This window comes from Lichenostomus cassidix, chromosome 6 (genome assembly GCF_008360975.1).
Source record: "Lichenostomus cassidix isolate B80296 chromosome 6, HeHo_3.0, whole genome shotgun sequence".
Classification (NCBI taxonomy): Eukaryota; Metazoa; Chordata; class Aves; order Passeriformes; family Meliphagidae; genus Lichenostomus; species Lichenostomus cassidix.
In genome coordinates this window covers 33,490,264-33,513,568 of record NC_139487.1, presented here as the reverse complement: position 1 = coordinate 33,513,568, position 23,305 = coordinate 33,490,264, and the positions used below count along the sequence as shown (strand labels likewise).

General features: G+C 47.5%; 1 protein-coding gene across 3 annotated transcripts in view; it reads right to left on the bottom strand.

The window, feature by feature from the left end:
* PRKG1 (protein kinase cGMP-dependent 1) overlaps positions 1–23,305 on the bottom strand; it is a 295,495-nt gene that overhangs the window by 9,791 nt on the left and 262,399 nt on the right. For all 3 annotated transcript variants that reach the window (XM_085064468.1, XM_085064466.1, XM_085064469.1), the window contains exons 10-12: positions 9,798–9,894; positions 4,117–4,256; positions 884–973 (exon numbers count right to left, since the gene is read on the bottom strand). In XM_085064468.1, the coding sequence (XP_084920594.1) occupies positions 884–973; positions 4,117–4,256; positions 9,798–9,894 (327 nt within the window). The remainder of the gene's footprint in view (positions 1–883; positions 974–4,116; positions 4,257–9,797; positions 9,895–23,305) is intronic.

Genomic DNA, 23,305 nt, shown 5'->3' with positions numbered 1-23,305 from the left:
AGCAGGAGGGAGTCCGAGCTAGGTGGCAGCAGAACCTTAGTTTAAATCCCAGAGAATTAAAGATGGAATTCTCAGGCTCTGACAGAAGATCAGGAAAAATCCCACCCAGCACCTGCTAACTTTGCTCCAGTTCTGTTTCAGTGAGGAAAAGGCTGTTTGGAAAAGGAAGAACTACAGAAAAAAATTTGTCCAGGGGCTTTAAATGGCAATTTAATCTTGGCTTTCTGACCAATCTTTTCAAATTTAACGGAATTCTGTTCCAGTGATGAGGCTATGCCAGAGTTACAATTCCCTGCATCTTTTCCTGCTCCATGGGCACAATTCACACTCACAGAGGGTGGGCAGCAAACAGGGATGGGAAAAGCTCTGGGATAGGAAATTGTGATTTAAAAACTGTGACAAATCCAGAGGAGGCCATGGAGCTGCTGCCAGGGCTGGAGCCAGGCTGGGAGAGCTGGGAATGTTCACCTGGAGAGAAGAAGCTCCAGGGAGAGCTCAGAGCCCTTCCAGGGCCTAAAGGAGCCCCAGGAGAGCTGGAGAGGGACTGGGGACAAGGGATGGAGGGACAGGACCCAGGGAATGGCTTCAAACTGCCAGAGGGCAGGGATGGATGGGATATTGGGAAGGAATTGTTCCCTGGCAGGGTGGGCAGGCCCTGGCACAGGGTGCCCAGAGAAGCTGTGGCTGCCCCTGGATCCCTGGCAGTGTCCAAGGCCAGGTTGGACACTGGGGCTTGGAGCAGCCTGGGACAGTGGAAGGTGTCCCTGCCATCCATGGCAGGGGTGGCACTGGATGGGATTTAAGGTCCCTTCCAACCCTTTCAGCTGGAATTCCATGACAGTAGGAAACATCCCGCGGTGCAGGACAGGAGTTTCCCACTCACCTGTCCCTGAGAATTGTCCAGAGCTCTCCCCCCAGGCAAGCCTCCATCAGCATGTACAGGTACTTGCTGTCCTTGAACGTCCTGTAGAGCCTGGGGGGACAACCAGAAAAACAGGAATAAATCCCTTATCCAAGCTGGTTTGACAGAGTTCAAAGAGCACCCACAAGCAGGGAGCTGAAATGCTCTTCCTGCCCCAAGAGATGGGCCAGGCTGTGTGAACCCAACCAGGAATTCAGAATTGGGCTTGAAAATCCATGCTCATGGGATTTCCTAATGAAATAACATTAATTAGATTTATAGATGTGTGGAATAATATTTAATAACTATAGTGAAAAAACCCAGAGAATTCTCTTTGTTACTTCATTTTCATGTCCAGCTGCTTTTGTACTTCCCATTCCATGTGTGGGTTTATCCATCCAGCAGGATGTGGATACTGGGAAGGTTTCTCTGCAGCTGTTTATTTAGATATTGATTTTAGTAATTCCTGCAGCAGAAGGGAATGCTGAGGGAGATTCTGTCCTGGTGCAATTCCTGCATTCTTGGCAGTTCCCAGGAGTTAAAAATTCCAAGGGTTAAAAAATTTCATAGCACAACAGAAAGGAAACCAGGTGGGTTTGCAATTCCAGCTCTTCCCTGCTAATCCCAGTTATTATTTTTATGGAGTGATGGATGAGGGGGGAAACACTGCAGGATTTGGTTCCTTTGGCAGACATCCATTTACATTTACATAAAATCAGATATTAACTGACCGGTAAATAATTCTAAAATTGATGTTTAACGAAAATCCACCCTCTTCTTTCTGGGCACTTGGACAAAATATAATTTATCTAAATACACATTTAGTCTACATTAAAGTTTACAGAAAACTTCAAGAATAATAAACGTAACTCCACATTTTTAATTGCTTAGTAATTGAAATGCTACTGAAATATTTTCCCATATTAAGGCAGCCCTGCTGGAAATTTTATGGGCATTAAATCTGGCTTAAAATGTGCAGATTAAAAAAAAAATCAAATATTATTTATCAGCTATCATGGAAGCATAAAGTTTAGACATGAAGAAAGAGCATTATTTTAGTCTTAAATTTGAAATGCCATAATATTTGAATTACTTCTTTATTTATTTCCTTATTCCTCTAAATATTTGCACTTGTTTGGCCCCCGATCCAACCCAGAGCATTCTGTTCTGAGTTTTAGTTTATCCAAGAGTCAATTTTATTTAGTGCCACTTGGCCTTTCCTGCTCCCTTTTCCTGGTTTAATTCATTTTAACAACCAAACCAAATTATTCTTCAAAGACTTTTTAACAAACAATGAATTTAGAAAATAATAAAGTTCTTCAGGAATTTTGTCTTTCCCATTCTGATATTCCAGAGGTTGTGTCCTTGCTCCAAGATTATTTTAAAACCCCCTTTCACCCATCAGCTCAAAACTGAATTAATCTACTGAAATATTACAATTTCTGCCCATTGCACCTGGAAAATGTAATCTCAGCTGATCCAAGAAAAGGAATAAACAGGTTTGAATCATTTTAGGATAGAAAGAAGGAATTCCAGGAAGCAAACACCAAGTTTGATAAATCAAGTATTTTCTAGCAAAAGGTTGGACTTTGTGACTTGGAAAGTCCCTCCCCAGAGCAGGATTTCCATGGGGTATTGAATATCATCAGGGATGGCTATTGCTGTAAAAGGGGGGAATTGCTGCATGGCATGGAAGGAGAAGACCTAGAGGTGACACATCCTTGTTCTGCTTCCCTACTGAAGGGTGAAAAATGGGAATGAAGCAGGATTTCATTAATTAGCCATGACTATCAATGGCTCCGTTAAGAAATGTTTGGAGGCTCAGGTTTTATTTAGGAGTGAGTATTTCTGGGAATGTTGGCTTGGCTGGCCTTGCACTTCCCCTCTCATCCCAAAACAGCTCAGCCTCCCAAAAATCCAGCAGCTGGAATAGCCCCTGGGAATATTTGGCTCTGGCCTGGGTGACTTGGAATGTCTATGGATCCAACAGCACTTCCCAAAGGAACGGCAGGCGGGCAGTGTCAGGCTCCAGTTGTCACCCATGAATCAGAGCAGAAGCCATGGGCTCCAGGGGAATCCCAGCCATCAGCCCGGGAGGGAAACACCCCCTGAGTGCCACGTGCTTCCCTTGGGATTCATCCCAGGCTTTGCTTTCAGCCAGGTTTGTTTGTGTCTCCTGAGCAATTCCTGGGAGCAGGCAGAACAGTTTGCCAGGCATCTCTCAGGGTGGGATGAGGCAGCCTTGGCCTGGATGCCTTTCGAGGTGGTTCCAGAGATCCTCAGCACCCACTGCTCCATCCCGACCTACGGCATCCAAAGAACTCCCTCTCTGTCCCCACAGCCCTGGAAAATCCAGGGAATGTTGGTATTATATTAACAACCAGAACAGCGTGGCACTCCCTTGTATTCCCTGGAGATGTGCTGAGGTTTGGGACAGGGAGATGGTTTGAAGGTTTTTGCCTGTGAGGAGTGCAGGGATGCTGAGCTGGATTGATCAAATATTCCCAAAAGAGGGATGCTGGACACAGCTGCTCGTTCTCATGGCAGAGTGGGATTTCAAAGGATGGAGCCCTGCCTTCCAGCTTCCCTTAGTGGGAAGGAAAGCTCAGAAATTGAGAAGGCAAAGGATAATTAACCTTGAGCAGGGGCAAAGCCAAGTCATGATGAATACATGTATTTATATGTATATATGTATAAATTCTTGATAGGGAGTGCAGTGCCTAAAGGGGCTCCAGGAGAGCTGGAGAGGGACTGGGGACAAGGCATGGAGGGACAGGACTCAGGGAATGGCTTCCCAGTGCCAGAGAGCAGGGAGAGATGGGATACTGGGAAGGAATTGTTCCCTGGCAGGGTGGGCAGGCCCTGGCACAGGGTGCCCAGAGAAGCTGTGGCTGCCCCTGGATCCCTGGCAGTGTCCAAGGCCAGGTTGGACACTGGGGCTTGGAGCAGCCTGGGATAGTGGGAGGTGTCCCTGCCATGGCAGGGGTGGCGCTGGATGGGATTTGAGGTCCTTCCAACCCAAACCAATCTGGAATTGTTTGGGTTGGAAGGACCCACACGGAGCAGCTGGCGGCAGCACCAAGCTCTGCCCAACATGTTCCTCCTGCTCCACATCCGCATTCCCTTGCAGGAATGGAGCTGAAGGCTTCTCCCTGCTGGCTGGCTGATCCCAGCGTGGATCCCTGGAATGCTGAGGGCACAGCAGGGTGAGGTACCTGACGATGAAGTCGGAGTGGGCGCTCTGCATGATCTGCTTCTCGGAGCGGATGTGCTCCTGCTGCCGCGTGTCCACGATGTGCCGCTTCTTCAGGATCTTCATGGCGAACGTCCGCGCCTCCTCGCTCTTCAGCTGCACCTGGGGGACGGCTGACAGCGTCAGGGACAGGGGATATCCACTGGGACAGCCCAGGGTCACAGACAGGGAATATCCACTGGGACAGCCCAGGGTCACAGACAGGGAATATCCACTGGGACAGCCCGGCTGGAGTCCCAGCTCCCTGCCGGGAATGGCACCTCCCTGCCTTCCAGAAATCCCTCCCACCTCGTCACTCATGATCCAGGTTCCTAACTCCTTGGCTTGCTGCTAAAAAAGCCATTTGTAAATACCATATTTTTTAGAGAAAAGCCAACCCTGGGCTTCCCTGTGGGGTCAGGAGGTGTTGATAGTTGCCATGCAGCTTCCACAAGCCCTTTTCCTGCAGCTCATCCCACCGGAGCTGGCTCTGGCCAGGAACTGCAGCCCTGGCTTTCCAGCAGCCCTGCCTGCTCAGACCTTTGCTTTTTCCCCGAATCCTCTGCCCCCCATTTTTAGCCTGGCTCTCGAGCTGGGGCTGGCAGGAGTTGTTTGCTTGCTCTCAGGGTAACCCTGGCAACTCCTGAGCCCCGCTGAGGGACAGCTCCCTGTCCCCAAGCCAGCTGGAGGGCAGCCACCCTTGCCATGCTGGCCAAGCCCCTCTGAGGAACCCCACTGCTGACCTCCCAGGCCTCTCAATTCCCGGCAGCTGCTCCCAGCAATATTCCAGCGAGGTGCTTTCCCCCTGCAGAGCACGAGGGGCCATTTGGCAGCTTCTATTTTGGTGTCCCTGTAGGAATTTGGCTCCAGCCAGCAGGGAAGCAGCTTGGCTGTCACTGAGCCCCATCGGAAACCCAGGCTGCCTTTGGGGCTGGGAGGCAACACTCACACAATCAGAATTTACTGAACATAAAATGTATTTTTGTGTTGCTTTGGTGACAGGGATGTGGGTTGATGTGAGACATGGTACCTGTGTAGGATCATGGAATGTGCTGAGTTGGAAGAGCCCCACAGGGATGATCCAGTCCAGCTCCTGGCCCTGCACAGACACCCCAACAATCCCACCATTCCCAAGAGTCTTATCCAGACTTTCCCCCATGCTTGTCCCAGGGCACATCCCTTGAACAGGTTCTGGTTCTGTCATGGTTCAGGGATCAGGGAAACACCAGGAGGGATGGGATCCCCAGAATTCCCAGAAATCTAATTAGGACCCTCCTGCCCACTTTTGTTTTTCCAAAGCTCCTGTCCTGGTTTTTCCACAGAAATTCACCCTCCTAGTTACTATCTTTGCTGGTTTGACCACAGCTCAAAGCGCAAAGAAATTCTGCATTTTTGGCCAACTAAAAGGGATAAAAGCATTTTTAGTTTGGGCTTAGGCCTTGGTTTCTATTTTTTTCAATGTCTCATTTTGAATAAATGGTTTCAGTTGAAGTGTTTGGATGAAATATTGGATATTATCTGATCTAAATCAAGCCAGGGGAGCAGGAAGGTGTCACACAGGGATTGAGGACCTGATGAAAATCAAGGTGAGATCTGGGCTGAGCAGAATTTACCAAAACTTATAAAAGTAGGTATTTAGCATTCTAAATTCACTTGAAATGTCTATTTTCCTAATGTTAATCAGTACCAGGCATCAGTGTGAAAAATAAACACAACAGTCTGGTGGAGATTGGGGTGAAAAAAATTCCAATATCACAGAACAAAGGGTGCTGGGAATAAATCCCAGAGGGTTCCCTGATTTAATACCGTGGATTTCACCACCTAATTTTTGTGTCTTTCATGAAAAAGTGACCTTATTTTCTTTGGAAATCTCCAGATTCCACCAGTTGGGAAAGCACAAAATTTCCTATCCCAACTGGAGCACTGTGGAACTCTACAAGAAAATAATTTGCAAAATTATACACTAAAAAAATAGCAAATGTAACAATTTTTAATGAAACACTCAAGTGTGCTAAACCCCTTTAATTCCACATCCTGACCCCTGCACTGAAAACTGACTTTTGTTGCTTGACAACAAGCACAGCCAAGTTTTTTATAAGTAAAGGGCAAATATTGGGCAAATATATGAAAATATATTAAAATTTCTGTCTTTTTATGAAGCCCAGAGGAAAAGATGATTTTGCAGAAATGTCTGGGAGCAAAAGGTTAAAAAGCAGTGAGGAATATCAAGGGTTTCATGCATAAAATATTCCAAGGAAAAGTAAATGGAGGAAGAAGGGTTCTGTAGCTAAAATGTGTGGAGAATGGAAAAACTCACAAGTGCAGGGTCTTGGGAATATCCAATGGAGCTAAACTCCAACAATTCCACATAAGATCCTGCTCTGCTTCCCAGTTTGGGTTTGTTTGAAATACAAAACCTATTTTTCTGGTTTATTCCTGCCTCCAGCCAGAGCTGAAGCCTCTGGCTCGGTTCATACCCTGACTCTGCCCAGATTTGCTGGGCTCCAAACACATCCCACCTTTCCAAACTTGGACAGGACCCTTCCCATTAAAACACAACCCCTGGGATGTTTTTCCACCTCCAAAGGATGTGTTTCGTTTCAAGAGGAATTCAAAACTCAGGGCAAATTAAAATGCGGCTCTGCAGTGTGGTTGGGATAAAATGAAACATCCTGCACATGCCAGAGAAGGGAATATGCTGCAAATGTTGGGAAGGGATGAGAAAAAAGGGTCAAAGCATCGTAATCAGAATTTTGCTGAGCTTGGAAGGAAGAGTGGGGTTGTCAGACGAGTTTGGGATTTCCTCAGGTACCTGATCTCAAATTCCTCACTGAAATTCCCAAATCTTCCCCTTGATGGCAACTAAACGATCTGTTCTTCCAAAAGCCAAAAAATTCACAGAATCCCAGCATCCCTGAGGCTGGTAAAGCCCATGGAGTCCAAGCTGTGCCCAATGCCCACCTTGTCCCCAGCCCAGAGCACTCAGTGCCACCTCCAGGCCTTCCTTGGACACCTGCAGGCATGGGGACTGCAAAGCTCCCTGGGCAGCCCCTGCCAAGGCCTGAGCACCCTTTCCATGCAGAAATTCCTGCTGCTGTCCAAGCTGAGCCTCCCCTGGCCCAGCCTGAGGCTATTCCTGACAATTAAACCCCAAAATCAGGAGATTTCCAAGAGAAAAATGATCTTTGTAATAAAAAGCTTCGTAGTAGCTGGGCTAAGCAGCTTGCTTGGGAATTGGAAATTAGACACAGTTGGAAATTTCCAGCAAAAAATATCTGGATTCTGCGTCTCTCAGGTATCAGAAGACAATCACAAGAGTTTTTTGCCTTGTTATCAAATTAATTCACTAATGGCCTTGTTTACAAGACAGGCTGGAGGCTGTCAGAGATTTCATTGCACTTCAGAAGCTGGGGCCAGATTTCTCCTAAAACACAAACAAAGCTGAAAAATTCCATTGTGTCCACTTTAAAAAGGTCTTGTCCAGAGCCCGTAAAGCTGGAATGGGGCTGGAATTTTTTATCTGGATGTTTTTATTTGTGTCTTTCTAAATCCCCACATTGCAAAGGAATTTGGCTTTTTGGGGAGTGCAGAAGGCAAAGGCCTGATTTTTAGTCTCCCTGTGCTCAGCCACCACCTCCACAAACTGATTCCATGGCAAAATGACTCCAATCCTGGTTATTCAGCTACTCCAATTTATTTATGTGGTTTTTCCAAGCCTGGATGGTTTATCCCTCAAGAAAAACATGGATAAAAGTCGATTACATAGCCCAGTTTGGGATGAAGAGGAGCATCTGTAAGGATGTTGGAAGAGGCATCAGGGAGCCACCAAAAAACTGAGAAAACAACACTAATTTCAATGTTTTGGAGTTTTTTCATGAGATACAGAAGACAAAACTGTCTGGAAAAACAAAGAAAAAAGGGGATTTCCATGTCTAACATCCATGGAGTTGAAAATAATTTCTATTTCAGACTGTCTGACCTAAAAGCCACATCCTTGTCCATGGATGAATGGAAAGGGAGACCTCTCCAAGCCACCAGCATTCCCAGAGGTGTCTGGAAAACTATATCCAATGGGAATATTGTTCCTTCTTGGCCAATCCCAGCCCCAGACATTCCAGTTTGCCCCCAGCCACCACCAGCTGCCCTCTCCAGCAGTGACCTCCTGAAGCTCTGTGCCCACAGCTATAAAATTCCTTTTTAATTTCCTTGCCATGTCCTTCACTTCCCTGATCCGTTTTACTCCTGGAAAGCACAAAAAATGTGACTGTTTTCCAGGAACATTCCTGCACTTCCATATTGAGGCAATAAAAGAGCCAATTCCTCCAATATATTTTACATTTTCAGCCCAAACTAATAAACCATATTTTTCGTGGAGGAGGTGGAAGGAAGAGGCAGCAATTCCAGGCTCAGGTTTGACCAAAGGAATATTTTCTTGGCTTTAGAACAGAATTTCCCGCTGTGGTAAAGAGAAACAATAAAATCTGGTGTGTTGAGCTACTCTTTTAAATATGTTTGATCTGCGTGCAGCTCAGTGTCAGTTAAGAGCTACCAAAAATGAGCTTATCCAGCATTTTCCTGGAGAAAATTTTCAGGAGTGGGACACCCACACCTGAAGAAAACCTCCAGGAATCCTTCCCAGGCTGCTGGAGAGCTCTCCCGACTCTCTTCCAAAACAACAGCTGAATAGCAAACAAGAGAATCAGAAACGAAACCCCAAAGCCCAGGAAGGATCAATGTTCTCCCAGATGCTCCTCCTCACAAACATCCATACAGGAAAAGCCAGGAATAAGCCACAGGGAAGGGCAAGTTGAGCTCTGCACGCTGAATTTCCTCTTTACATCCCAACTAATCACCAAAACACCTCATTTTGCCCCTTTTCCAATTCCCAGCTGCCTTTGGCTCCCACAGGGTTATGGAGTGAGAGCTCCCTGAGGTTTTGTGGTGGCAACAGGAACTCTGTTCCCTTCCTGCCTGGGCTGGTAGGAGTTCCTAACATACTGCAGGAGTGTCCAGAGCTCCTCCGCAGTGGAATCCAACTTCCCACTCCAACACTTTTTGTGTTGCCTCCATGTTCCAAAGGGGTTTCCTTCTGCTCAGGCTCTGCTTGAAAGGAGACCACAGAGCTCCAAAGCCAAGCAGAGCAAAAAGCAGGCTCAGGTTTTGTCTTTTCTCTACAATTCTGCACAAAAAAATTCCCTCTTTGGGATGCATTGTCGTGGTTCAGGTGATGAATGTTTAGCTTTGAGGACAACCAAGTGGAACCACTCCAGACCTGAATAAAAAATGCATAGGAGAGGCTTTCTACTGTTAGCTTGGGTTTGGTTAAGTAAGACTTTAGGTTGCTCTTCCAATCCCAGCACCCACCAGACACCCAATTCTCCAGGCTGCTTCTAAAAGGCCATAAATCAATGCCATAAACCACTTAAGAGAGAGGGGAGATGTGTGCTCCTCTCTCAGCCTGGGGCATAAATCCCTCTTGGCTACTGCAAAGCATTTATTGGTGCATTTCTTATGTCTCAGGAAATGGAAGACAGCTTTCTTCGCAAGATAATCCCATCAGATCGTTTTTCTCTGGATTCTTTGGGTATCATAACAAGGGAAATGAAACCTTGAATCACAAATCCTGCGATTTTAGGATGTCACAAAGAAGAAGAAGTCACCTACCAGCTCCACTCTCCCGAAGCCTCCGACTCCCAGGGTGTCGATGATGTTGAAATCCGACAGTTTCAGGTTGGCAAAGAAGGCAGCTTCGGCTTCGTATCTGGAGGTTTTGAGGCGAAAAAACGGAAATTTCTTAGACGTGCAAACCTGAGCCGTGCGCGCCACCGCCCTGGAGCTGCGGGAGCCTGGGCCAGCCTTTACCTGCTGCACTTCCATCCCACTGCCCCAAACTGCCTCCAGCTCAGCACTCTGCTGCTCCCAATCCCAGCATGGCTCCGGCGGGCATGCTCTTCCAAGGGGGAACAGCAAACATCCCTACTGAGGGAGCAAAGGCGACGCCTGGCACTGCAGTCCAGCTCCCAAGGCCACAGCTGGGCATTTTCTATCCATCTTCTCCTGGCTGGGGCTTTTTTGAAAAGGATTTTGGTGTCTTTAAGGATTTTTGGAAGATAAAAGTCTCTCCTAGGAGTTTCTCTTATCCACAGGCTGGCAGCAGTTTCTATAAATGTTTATTGGAAGTGGCAGGATCACTAAAGGTCCCTGGAGAGAAATCCCAGTCAGCTTTTATGAAATCAGATCCCATAAGCTGCAAATGCGTGAAATGAATGACTTCAGTCACAGATCAACAGTCCTACAAAGGTATCTTCACTTCTTTTCCTTCTAGAAACCCTCGGAGCAGACATCCCAAGACAGGAGATCCCAAAATCCCGATGCTCTCTGTTTATCCCACGTCCAACTGTCCCACGACACCAAACCCCTGAGTAACGATCATGCAAATCCAACCCATGCAAGCCTGCCAGAATCAGCTTCCCATGCCTATCCATGACCATAATTCCTCCAAAATAGCTCCTTGTTAAGGTTTGGGGTATATTTAGAAAGGCTCAGGGGGAAATGGATGAGCAGGATCCACCCCCTCCATCAAATGTGACATTCAGCTGCCGCAGAGTCCCCGCGCGTGCCCGACCTTTGGCTGCTGGGGACTTTCTGGGAAAAGAGTTGGCTGGATGATGGAGGGAGGCCTGGGGGTGCAGGGGGCAGCTGCCTTGCTGTGCAGGGGTTGAGTGCAGCTGGAAGAGCTTGCAGCTAATGAACAGCTGGATAATCACTGCAGGCCTCACTGGTGAGGGTAACAGCAGTGGGGAGATGAGCACCATCCCACTCCCATGGCCACCTGCCCAGCTTTGGGACATTCCCAGCCTGATCATTGCATTAACAGCATCAACTGATTCCCTGGCAGCTTCCCTTCAAACCACCTCCTCTGGGCTATTTAAAACTTCACTGACGGCGGGGGAGAAAGAGCAAAACCCCGTTGTGTTCCAAGTGAAAAGGGCAAACCACCACTAGGACTCAGGAAATGTGAACAGTCAGGTCACAAAGCCCCAAACCTGAGGCAATAAAGGCCAATTCTGTCCCAGGGGGTGCTGTCAATACATGACTTTGGCTCTGCTTTATTTTTGATGCTGTCACCAGATCCTGTCGGTGACCTTGCTCCTGATGCATCCGACTTTGGAATCCAATGAGCAGGAGGCCGCTGGGAGCTCGGGATAACCTTGTGTGACACAGCTGCTCATTGATCCCTCCCTGCTCGTCACGAGGCCAGCGCTGAGCTGGCACTAAAAAAGGATTTCAATGTCCCCTCCCAAGGCACAGCAGAGCCATCCTTTCAGGGGTGACAGAGCACTGAGTGCCTCTCGTTTCCATGAGGAATGTACAGAGCAGTTAAATACCCTGAATGATTTCTGATTGCCAGGAAGGTGAAATCCCAGCGTGGAAAATCTGCCAATGCACAGGCAAATATAAAATTCCAGGGGCAGAGTCACACAACGGTTTGGGTTGGAAGGACCTTCAAGACCATCCAATTTCAACCTCCCTGCCCTGTGCAGGGACACCTTCCTGGAGCAGAAAGCTGAAATCCTTGGGATTTGCATAGGAATGTGCTTTAAAAAATGTATTATTTTGCTTAGAAAATGCACCTGCAGCATTCTTGGGATTGCTTTTGGAAACGCCTTGGCTAATTCCCTCTGCGAGACTCCCTGGATGCAGTGAGCACACACAAGTGCAGCAAAGCACAGGAGACAAACTGGATGCATTTTTGTTTTCTAAACACACAGCAACAAGCCTCCAAAACCCAGAAGAAATAAATATGTAATGAAATGTAGCCAGAAATATGTAGTGGCACCAAAACATGTGGAAAATCAAGCAAACAAGCCCTTCCCATGCCCACCAACGACAGCCACATTGGAATTCTGTTTTATTCCCAGCTACAAAAGCCCAAGTCCACTTAAACACCAAATTCCTATAAAATCGTTTTCCATTTCAAACCTGCTAAGCTGGAGGATAAATGTCTTCAATAAAAAGATGAAAATACAAATATTCCCAAGCTAATTCAGAAACCAGGGGCATACTCCTCATTGTGAAATTCAGAATTCCTTCCAAATTCCTTCAACTGAGTGTGCTGCTCCCTAAACAGAAGCTCCCAAAGTTTTGCAGTGTGAGCTCCTCACTCGACAGAATGATGGTTTGAAAAACATCTGTTGATTTTACCACCTCCCAAAGTCAAGAGACCCTTGCAAGGCACTAGGAGGGCAGTGCCAAGGAATACAGGAGTTGAAATATGAATATTTTTCTGTAGGAAAAATGTACTTCCTGCATTGGGATTTCTGGGCTTTTTTGTGTCCAGTTGAATTAGCTGTAATTAACAGCCCTTCCCTGGATATTGTGGTGATTGTGCTGCTCATCCCAGGTCAAAATGCCTTGAAAATCAAAGCTGGAAACACACAAAAATATACAGGGGATGTGTGATGAGGAAAGGGAAAACCAGTGGAAAGCCTGTTCTTCAATAAAGAGCTTTTAAAATGAAGGCTGAGGTTTTCCCTGGAGCTTGTGGGACACCAAGAATCAACTCCCAGTGTCCTCCTAATGGGACTTTTTGCTTATTGAAACTGGTTTTTGTCACCTACTGACAGCATTCCAACCATTTAAATGAGCAGCTGCCTCCTGGGATGATGATTACTCTGAGAGCTATTTCAGGCTTTGCCTCCTAAAGCTACAAACAACAACAAAAATAATGAAATAATCGCGTTACCCAGGCAGCTGATCAACGAGAAAATGTGAGGAGCAAAGGTTTGCAATTCCCCAACTGCTCAGTTTTGCTAAATTCAGCTTAGCTCGTGATTCCCATCCTGATTCCCATGTTGGGAAACATCAGACATCTGTTAGCAAACTGTCATCTCCAGAGAAAACTTGGCTCCTCTCCACCTGCACACTGCCAGCCAGCCAGGAATTGCAACCAAATGGGAACCAAGCACCCTGATCCCAGCAAATGCCGCCAGTCTGGGGGGATAAACCCAGAATTTGGGAGCCTTCCCCACTGACAGACACCTGCTTTGTGGTTTTCTCAGCTGGCCTGGTCACTATCTCACCCATCACTGAGAAAATGTATTTCTGAAGATGGAAATATGGAATCTCTGCAAAAACTGGGAAGAGTGGAGCTGCAGCACCTGCATGGAGATGATCAGACCCAGCCTGCAAGGGTGAAATGAGCCTGAGATCCACAGGTGGGGTGGGGAGGGAAATACATCCCAAAACAACACCTTCTTTCTGTGTCCCCGGAAAGAAAATCCATCTCCTTGTGGTTTTTAAGACACAGCAAAATTCTAAAGGGGTCAGAGGATCATGGAGTAGTTTGGAGTGGAATAGTCTGGGGTGGAAAGGACTTCCAGGATGAAGCAGCCACAATTTATTTCTTATGAAATGCTGCTTCAGCTGATGTGGCACTTAAAAAAGAAAATGAAAGCAAAAATTGCCCCAAATCTCCAATTCTGACTGTTCTTTCTCTCCATCTGACTATCCACATTTTAGCTGGGCTGAAATGACCTACCTGGATCTGCTCTGTCCATGGGACCTGGCCTGCCTGGTGCCCTGAAATCATGGAAAGCTCCCTAGATGGGATTTGTGCTGTTGAGTGCAGAGAGGTGCAATTCCAAAGGTGAATAATGGGAAGTGGCAGGGACACAGCTGGAATTCCTGTCACCAGGAGGCTCCAGAATTGCAAGTGATGTAAGGAAGAGCAGATGGAGCAAATGATGGCAGAGCTGCCACACCTCCCCTCCCCTGCTGGCTCCAATGATTCTGGAAAGCTCAGGATCACAGGTTTCCCAGAGATTTGCCCCAAAATCCCAGGGAGAGCAGGAATAATAATGTCCTGCATGTATGGGAAAAGCCTCTGTGTTTCTTTCTCTGGGTACCAAACGTCCTGATGCACAAATGCACGTGTGAACTTCCCAAGGAAATGCTGGTACTGGGAAGGACAAAGATTCCAAGGAAAGGAGCAGCTCCTTGCCTGTGAATACAGATGAATTCATTCCCAGCTCTGCCACATCACTGCCACTTATGAGCTCATTCACAAATTCAGATCCCAAAATTATTCCAGGATGTCTCCATCAATAATTCCTGCCTGGGATTTGCTATCCTGATGCCATTCCAGCCCAGGGAAGGATGGATGCTGTGGTGTCACCCAAAGAGGATTTCCCTCCAGATGAGGATTTGCTGCCCTGCCACAAGGAAGACCAGGAATGAGAACACCAAACTCATCTTCTGGAAGATGGATAGAGGGAGGAATTATGGGAATAACAACCCAGCTTTTCCTTAGGTCAGGTCTCCTCCTTCTAGCCCATTCTCCTGAGGTGGTTTTACCTCCTGATTTCGCTGCCACCTTCAAAAATCCAAGCCAAGAGCCTTTTCCTGGGGATTTTGAAAAGCCACATGCTGGTGGTGCCAATGGGTTTGAAGCTGCAGCTGCAGGGATCATTGCATGGAAAAGAAAGGTTGGCTTTCTTTCCAAGCCCCTGTTTTCAGGGCTGGGAATTTCTCTTGGATGCCCCAGCACCTGACCTCATGCCTTTCACATCAGGAGAAAATTGCACAGCCCCTGCTTGAGATTTTCTTACAGAAAGGGAGATTTAAGTGGCAGCTAAACCAGACATTAAAGCCATGGCATCTCTGACTTCCTCTGGAAGGGGAAGGAGCTCTGAAATTTAAAATAGAGGGTTAAAAACTTCACAGGTTCATTTGTCCCCTCCCCTTTTTGAAAAGAAAATCACCTTTCAGTTTGAGCTTGGCACCACAAACTTGATATTGTGCTGTTGGAGCAAGCTGAGCTCATCCCAAGCTGGTTCAGCAGCTAAGCAAACAGGTTTGTTGGAATTCTGGGGCTTTGAAGACTTGGATGTCTTGAAATATTCCCAGATAGTCATGTGGGATCCTCTCCTCTTGTAACACAGAGAAGGGCATCACTCCCTTTAAAGCCCACAGCAGCTCCCAGGGGGCTGAGCTCCCAAAATCCCAACCCTCTGGTCCCCAATTCCAACCCCCACATTGTGGAATTGTCCATTCCACACCCACACAGTGCTGATGAGCCAGAAAAAAGCCACAATTTTGGCGGAAGAGCCAAACTAACGGGGATAGAAAATGCCAGCTGATGGGAACTCCATGCAGATCTGAGCCAAAGTGCTCTCAGCAGAACACAGGGAGGGTTTTTAGGGAACACAGCCCCTGATTTCTCTGGAAGTCAAAGGGAGGTCACTGTGGAAATGTGTATTTTGTTTTCCAGATGCACATGTTCCTCCTTGAACTCCTGATGAAACAGCTTCCAACAGGACTCTCCCCACCTCCTCTGGCAAGCACTGGATTCAGCTCTGGGTAAAACAACATTTGTAATATTCCCAATGCCAAAATGTCCTGAAATAGTTCAAACAAGACACCCTACAGAATAGCCTGATTAAACCCCCCCAGATTTGAATCCATTTTAATTAAAAGGGGAGGAGGGAGGATGTGGAGTATTCCTTCCTCTGGTGGAGTTTCCTGTTCTGTGCAGTATTAAAGGATATTGCTTAAGGATGGAGATTGTTCCTTCTCTTTTCCCTCCCTTTTTCCTTGTCTCCTGTTTTAACTCTGGATGATTTTAGCTGGAGACCAAAGGAATGCCTCGTATCACATCCTATCATGGCCCAGCACAACCTGGAATTCCAGGCTAAACAAAATCCTACGGAAAAGCAGATCTCTCACAGCACCTCAAATGCTGCTCTTGGACCTCAACTACTTCATTTTATTCCAATGAAATTCCAATGAATATCTGATACAAAATGGAACAGCAATAAAATGTTATTTATCCACAGCCAAATCAATTCATTTTCAAGTCATGCATTTCTAGGGCAAATTGGGGTTTAAACCCAATTCTGCAGCTGAATCAGCTGCATTTTGGGGACAGTTGGCAAAAGGTCAGTGAAAAGTAAACTTCCCAAGCAAATTCCAAAGGCATCTGTAATGCCCTTGATTAATTTAGAGGGGGGAAAAAAAGTATTTTGATCAGGAAGGAGACAATTCCCTGAATTCCCTCTTTTTTCCTCATTAGCTCTGGATTCAACAGTTTGGATCTGTAGACAATAAAATCTATCTGGAAAATAAGGCATCAAGGGTTTTCACTTTCCTGACTGACTTCAGGGGCAAAACCTACAGATCCTTTGGGGACTTTTTTCCTTTGGAAAACACTGAGGCAAACCCATGTGAATACTCAGGAAAAGAGGAATTATGCATTAAAATTCCAAATGAACTTTGCAAGGGCAATAAATCCCAGCTACCAAACTGCATTCCAAGGTGCCACTGAACAACACCAAAGGCATTTTAAGGAAAGTTGTTGGGATTTTTTGCCTCCAGCCTGCAAGCAGGACCTGCACAAGGAAAGGTCACCATGGCAACGGCGATGCTCATGTTCAAAGGACTTGGTTGCAGCTTTCTCCTCTTAAATTTTTTAAGGAATGTGGGGAATGGATCAATAAATGGATGATGTCAGACACATTTATTTGTCCAGCTCGCTGTGTTCACCACTTATGGTGCATTTGTTCAAGTCCCAGGGGTTTCAGACAATTCTGTGTCTTGCTCTCGGCTCTTTTTTCCAATGGCCCAAATGCTCTGGGAGAAGTTCCCTTTGGAGATGGTTTCCAGCCTGGCAGCTGCTATGTAGCTGAGCTCTACCTTGAGAGAACTTGTGTTCTTTCTCCAAGGGGCTTTTCATGGGATCCCAGAATGCTTTGGAATGGAAGGGACTTCGCAGCCCATCCAGTGCCACCCCTGCCATGGGTAGGGACACCTTCTCATTGCACAGGGGTCCCAAACTTCCCAAAGCATCCCTGCCAAACCCTCAGGGATTTATCCCTCTGGCCAACACTGGAGCGCTCCAGCATGCTGGCTCTGCTGGTGGACACTGCTGCATCTGGCATGTTCCACCCTAACTGACTTGGAGAAAAAGAGGTGACATGGAAGAGGAAGGTGGGGAGGAGAGGAATATCCTGTAAAATCCTACTGGGAAAGTGGGAGCAGGCAGGAAGCAGATTTCCCCTCGCAAAGCAAGTGCATGTGCACACCAAGAGGGGTTTGGTGATCCCCTTGCTCACTCTGGAACACAGATGGAAATGTGGGAAGAGATCCCCAAATCCCTGAACCACATAACCAACCCCATCCTGGGATCGCCCTGCTCCAAACCCACTTGGAACTTGAGTTATCCACTGAGAATTTTGCTTTCTTGTGGGAGCATCGCTTTGGGAAGCAGAATCACCAGCTTGGGCCATGCAGGTCCTTTGGGCTCCACGTGGGATGGACTAGGTGGGGGCAGGAAGAGTTCAACAACTCCACACAAATAATGGAGGCCTTTCCCTGGCAAAGTAAAGGAAAAGCAGCAGAAGGAGAGAATACAAAAGCACCACTTAAAAGGTCCCAAAAGGGAATTCAAAGAGCAGCTGGAAGAGCTGATGATGGGAATTACATCCCAGCAGTGGCACGTGGGTATCTGGACACAGCAAACCCACCCAGCATGGATCTGGGAGAGGCCAGGAGGAATTTGGAGTGGCTGAGTGGCAGCAGGAGCCAGGACATAAAAAGCAAGAGCACCCTTCAAATATGAAGTGGTTTCAAACTCATCAAGAAAGAGGAGAGAAAAAAAGAACCAGATCCTGCCCAGCTGAAAGGAAAAACACCGTAAGACAGAAAAAACCCACAAATAACAACTTCAAAAGGCTTAAAAGCAAATAATAAAGCCTTCCTGAGCACAGCAGCAGCACAAGCCTGAGCATGGGCTGTGGAGAGCCTACAGAGCCCCTGTGGGAAGAGCCCACCGAGGAGAACAAAGCCATGGCAGAAAAGCTCAGGGCACATTTTACCCCTGGGCTCAGCCTGGAAGGTCTTGGGAAGCACAGCTTCCTTCCCAGGGGAGCTCCAAGGGACCCCAGCTGAAGGGTCAGGAGGGCACCCAAGGTGACCAAGGGAGCAGATGGTCCTCAGGCAGCACTTCTGGGTGACCTGGAGCATGGAAGTGGCTTTTGGATGGGATCCAGAGCCCTGCACTCCCCCAAACCCAACATCTGTCCTAACAGAGTGGGACACATGGATAAACCTGAGTTCTTTGGGGAAGAGCCAAGGCGCTTCCCAAGCCTACTGGAGCCCTTTGAAGGAGTCCCCAGGCACTTGGGAAGGAGAGATCTGCTGGATACGTTTGGCTTGGATTTCCTAAAAGCATCTGACAAGGTTTGAAAGGCTCTTACAAGAATGATATAAGAAGAAAGGGCTGTGCATTGATTAAAACAAAAAAGTTCCAAATAGGAAATGCATGGCTCGTTTTCCTAATGGAGGGAGGCCAGCAGTGCTTGGATCCTTCCTGTTCAGAATCTTTTGGGATGAACTGGAAAAAGGGGGAGAAGATGTAAAATGATGACATTAGTCAAGGAGATGAAATCACCAAAAGCAACAAACAAAAGCCTGAGGTGACTAACTGCACAAGGAATTAAAGACAACAAGGGACAAGGTCATACCTGCACTTGAAATCCTTTAGGAATGAAGTGAAGGGGGGAAATCCTGTGTAAGCAGATGGGGATGGTCATTCATGCACCTTTACCCCCCTCACCTCAAAAGCTAAGGAGGAAGGTTGGAAAAGGAACTGGGAAGTGATGGTGAGGAGCATGGATCTGGATTGGATTCCAGGTCATCTCCTGGTAGGAGATGACCAGAGTTGCAAAGGTCAGCCATGGAAAGCAGCTGTGCAGCTTCAGGGAAGAGAAAGCCACCAAGGAATGCTAAAAACTATCATCTGCAGAAAAGTGCCTGAGTCCCAAATCTGGAGACCAGAGGATCCAAACCAATACACCAATAATCATGTCTTTGCCCTTGTCTCCCTTCCAGCTCCCTGCTGGAGGGCACAGGCAGGGACAGGACACAGCTGGATGCTCTGAGGCCACTCCTGTACTGGCATTTCCAGCAGATCTGCACAGAACTGGGATCAACTGGGAAACCCTAGGCCCTTACTTCTCATGTCTCCCAGCATTAAACCCCAGAGCTGTTTGTGTCTGACATGCTGGGACAGGAGCTGCTCCATCTTACACAGCTTGTCTCCACCAGGTCAAAGGAAGTTCTCATCAGGCATTTATTTATTTTGTTAGCACATGGCAGCCAGGAAAAAGCAGAGCTGTCGCTGCTCTGATGCTGCTCATCCCAAGTTCACAACAGGAGAAACCCCCAAGAGCTCTGATAATGCTGGAATATTTTCATGTGCCATTCAGGAAGGGATTAGAGAAACAAGGAACCAAACAAAGCACCTGAACTACCAGGATTTTTACCTCCTTGGCTGGGAAAGGGATGCAAGCTGGCTCATGTGGGAACCCAGGCACCAAACACTGCACATCCCCAGTTCATTCCCTCTCTTCAGACGGAGCACAGTAGCTCCTAAAACACCTCCCATGCACTCAGCTCGTTTTGGAGAAGGGTTTGTGCCATCCCAGGAGCTGAGCGTGGCTTGCATGGTTCAGTGCTCCCCAAAAACCCCTTTGAGCCACGTTCCCAAAGACTCTGGAATCTCACACATCATCTCCTTGGATCAGCTCCTGGAAAACCCAGTGGCAGACAGGGCAGCAGCAGGTCTGGGCAGGGGAACACAGAGAAGCCCAAGGGCTCTGTACAGAGCACCAGAGGTGGTTCAGGGGACAATGGATTGAAAGCAAGGAGCTTCCTGAGGGTTTCTCAGCATCCCTTTGCGGGTTCCCATTCTTTATCCAACACTTTCCCTTGCTTCCACTGGAGGGCAGGAATATCCCACGTTTCCAAGGACAACTCACTGCCACACATCCTTTAACAGCTCTAGCAAGGCCAGGCCTTTGGGGACATTCGTGTGTCTGCTCCTCCATGCTCTCATTCGGTTTCTGTCCTGCTTTTAGGAGCAGCTCTGTTTTTTCAAAAAATCATCATTATTTTCATCACACAGTTGCAGCATTCCCAGTTTGTCCTCACACCAATGCCTCCCTGCATCACCTGCAGCTCTCCAGAGTCCCCAGATTTCCTGACAGAACTTTTCTGGAGGTAGCACAGATATACTGGAGTTCTGTCAGGGGAGGCTCATGTTGGACAGCAGCAGGAATTTCTGCATGGAAAGGGTGCTCAGGCCTTGGCAGGGGCTGCCCAGGGAGCTTTGCAGTCCCCATGCCTGCAGGTGTCCAAGGAAGGCCTGGAGGTGGCACTGAGTGCTCTGGGCTGGGGACAAGGTGGGCATTGGGCACAGCTGGGACTCCATGGGCTGGGAGGGATTTTCCAGCCTCAGGGGCTCTGGGATTCTGTGTCAGTCTTGCAGAGCTGAGCTGGGGACGACTGGCCTGTACTTTCTGTATCTTCATTAGTGAAAACTCTCATCAAGAGTGTAACAAATTGATCTACTGTCTCCCATAAAGGCACACACTGAGGCTCCTGAAGGGGTCATGTAAGGTTCATCTGCTCGGCAGAGTTGATGTGATTTCCAAAAGTTCTCTCCGAATGTTCCCCAGCAAAGGCAATTAAATACACAAAGCTGCCATGAGACAAAAGGAAAGGTCTTCTCCTGGAGACAGAACTGCTCTGGAGAGCATGGGGCTTCCACCTGTGACCCTGCAGGGTGCAGTGCTGGGGCTGCTGCTGCTTGATGGAGTCAAAATCCTGATGGATAAAAGTTCCTGTGAGGTTTTCTACTAATATTCAGCCACTCAGAGTAGATAAAAGAAACAGAGTGAAGCAAAACTTGTTGGCAGAAGGACCTTGGGAAGGACCTGGCAAAAGCAGCTCAATGCTTTTCCAATCAAAATGAAATGAAGAAGAGATAGAAAAAAAGAACTCAAACTTCCAACGCCAAAACAAGACTCTTAGATGGTTATTGCCTTCAAGACAGTCTCAGGAAAGCATCAGCTCCATGCTGATGGGCAAGAAGAAGGATGGAATGTCAGGGATCACCAGGGAAGGAGCAGGAAAACAGCCTGGCTTTATCCAAACAACAGCACCACAGGAGCTGAGCCAGCTGGGACTCTCCAGCCTGAAAATTGCCTACAATTCAGCATTTTCAAAATGTATTCAGTAAAGGGAGGCATGACTTCACTAAAATCCAGGTTTTTTGGGATTATCTGAATGTTTAATATCTGGGATGACACTGAACATGCCCTGCTCTAGGAACTCGTCTCCACATTCAAGTACCTGAGTTTTACAAACTAATTCTTTCACAACCAAAGCCAAAACCTGTCTTGCCATTTGCTATAATGACCCAATGTTGGCTCCTTGAGCATGGAAGGGCATGGATGTCAGACCTCTTCTTTTCTGAATTCTGGTTTATTTGCTTCATCTCCTCAGACCCATTTCCTGATCTGGAAAATGAAGACACACTGGAGATTCACCCCAGGACAGATCACCTGTGGGATGTCTGGGATCAGATCAAAGGCCCATTTTTCTCCTCAGGAGCACAGGAAGCACACAGAGAAGCAGAGCAAGCATGTGGTGATATTCCCTGGAATATTCTGGCAGCCTCTGGAGGGTTCATGGGAGCTCCTGGAAAGATGTTAGAGGAAGGAGCAGAATGCTGCACACCAAACCCACCCTCCTCGTGCTTTTCCAGCAGAAACCTCAGACCTCCCAAGGGGATGATGCCTTTGTGGGATCATTCCAGACAAAACCCAGATCACAGCAAGGGTTTGAGCTGCTGGAGAGAGTGCAGAGGAGGCAGCAGGATGAGCAGAAGGATGGAGAAGGAGGAGAAGCCTTTCCTGCTTGGAGGAAAGGCTGGGAGAGCTGGGGTTGTTCAGCCTGGAGAGGAGAAGCTTAGGGTGACCTCACTGTGGCCTTGCAGTGCCTGAAGGGTTCCCCAAGAAAGATGGAGAGAGACTCTTTACAAAGGCCTTCCCTTCTCCAGTACCACCTCGTGGTCTCACTACACAAAAACCATTTCCAAAAGTCCATTTCTATTTTCACAAATTATCTTCCCTTCCTTAATGAGTAGGTTTTACTCCTCCCTCTTTCAGCATCCTCGGTAAACAGCCAAACTCTCTCTGCTGCTCACTGAGAGGATGGAGAGACCCAGAAACATTAACCCAGAAACATTAAAAACAATCCTTAACCAAGGGGTAAATAATGATTCCTGGGGTTGAACTCCACAGCCAAACACGTGGTTTCTGATAAGGATCATCTTCCTGCATTTCCCCTCTGCTAATGGCTCTGCTGTCACTTGAAACTCTCAGGAGAGCCTTAATGCCTCCTTCCTTTCCTGGAATTAGCAGTGGAGGTTTCAAATGAGCTTCCCTTCACCCGAAAACGAATCAGACAAGGCCTGAACTCAGCTCTGTGCCACACAAATGTAATTCTGGGAGATTTTCCTGTCAGGCACCTCAGCCTGATTAACACCAGGCGAGGCAGAGGATACAGAACTCCTTTGTAAGCCATCCGTGGGGATTAGGAATGTCTGCATCCCCCCGGACAACATCTAAATTGGCTTTTTAAGTAGGTGCCAGTGTTTTAGCTCATTAAGGCACAAAATCTGTGGTCCTCTGTTTATTTTCTAGCAGAGTGGGTTATAAAGCTTTTTCTGCAAGGCCTGCACGAGGCCTTTTGACAGCAGTCGTGGTATTTCCAAAACTGCCAGGGCTCCAGACCCCTCCCCTGGACTCAGGGATGGAAGGATGAGCCAATTGCAGCCCAAGGACTGGGAAAAAAGGCTTTTTTTCCTGGAGCCTCCAACATCAGAGGCTCTGCTGGTGGTGAGCAAGTGACTGTGTTGAAACCACAGATTCATGGAATGGTTTGAGTTGGAAGGGACCTTAAATCCCACCCAGTCCCACCCCTGCCATGGGCAGGGACACCTCCCACTGTCCCAGGCTGCTCCAAGCCCCAATGTCCAACCTGGCCTTGGACACTGCCAGGGATCCAGGGGCAGCCACAGCTTCTGTGGGCCAACTGCTTCACAAGCCCTTTTGTTGTTGATATCCTCACCAAGTTAGCCCAATCTGCTGGATTTCAAACACAGACCTGCTGGGAGATGGAAAATTCAGCCTCACCTTGCTGACAGTGTGCATTCAGAGCATTGCACCCACACCCTTCCATGTTAGATGGAAATGCAAACACAGAATCACTGAGGTTGGAAAAGGCCCTTCAGATCATTGAGGCCAAGGCTCAGTCCAGCATCTTGT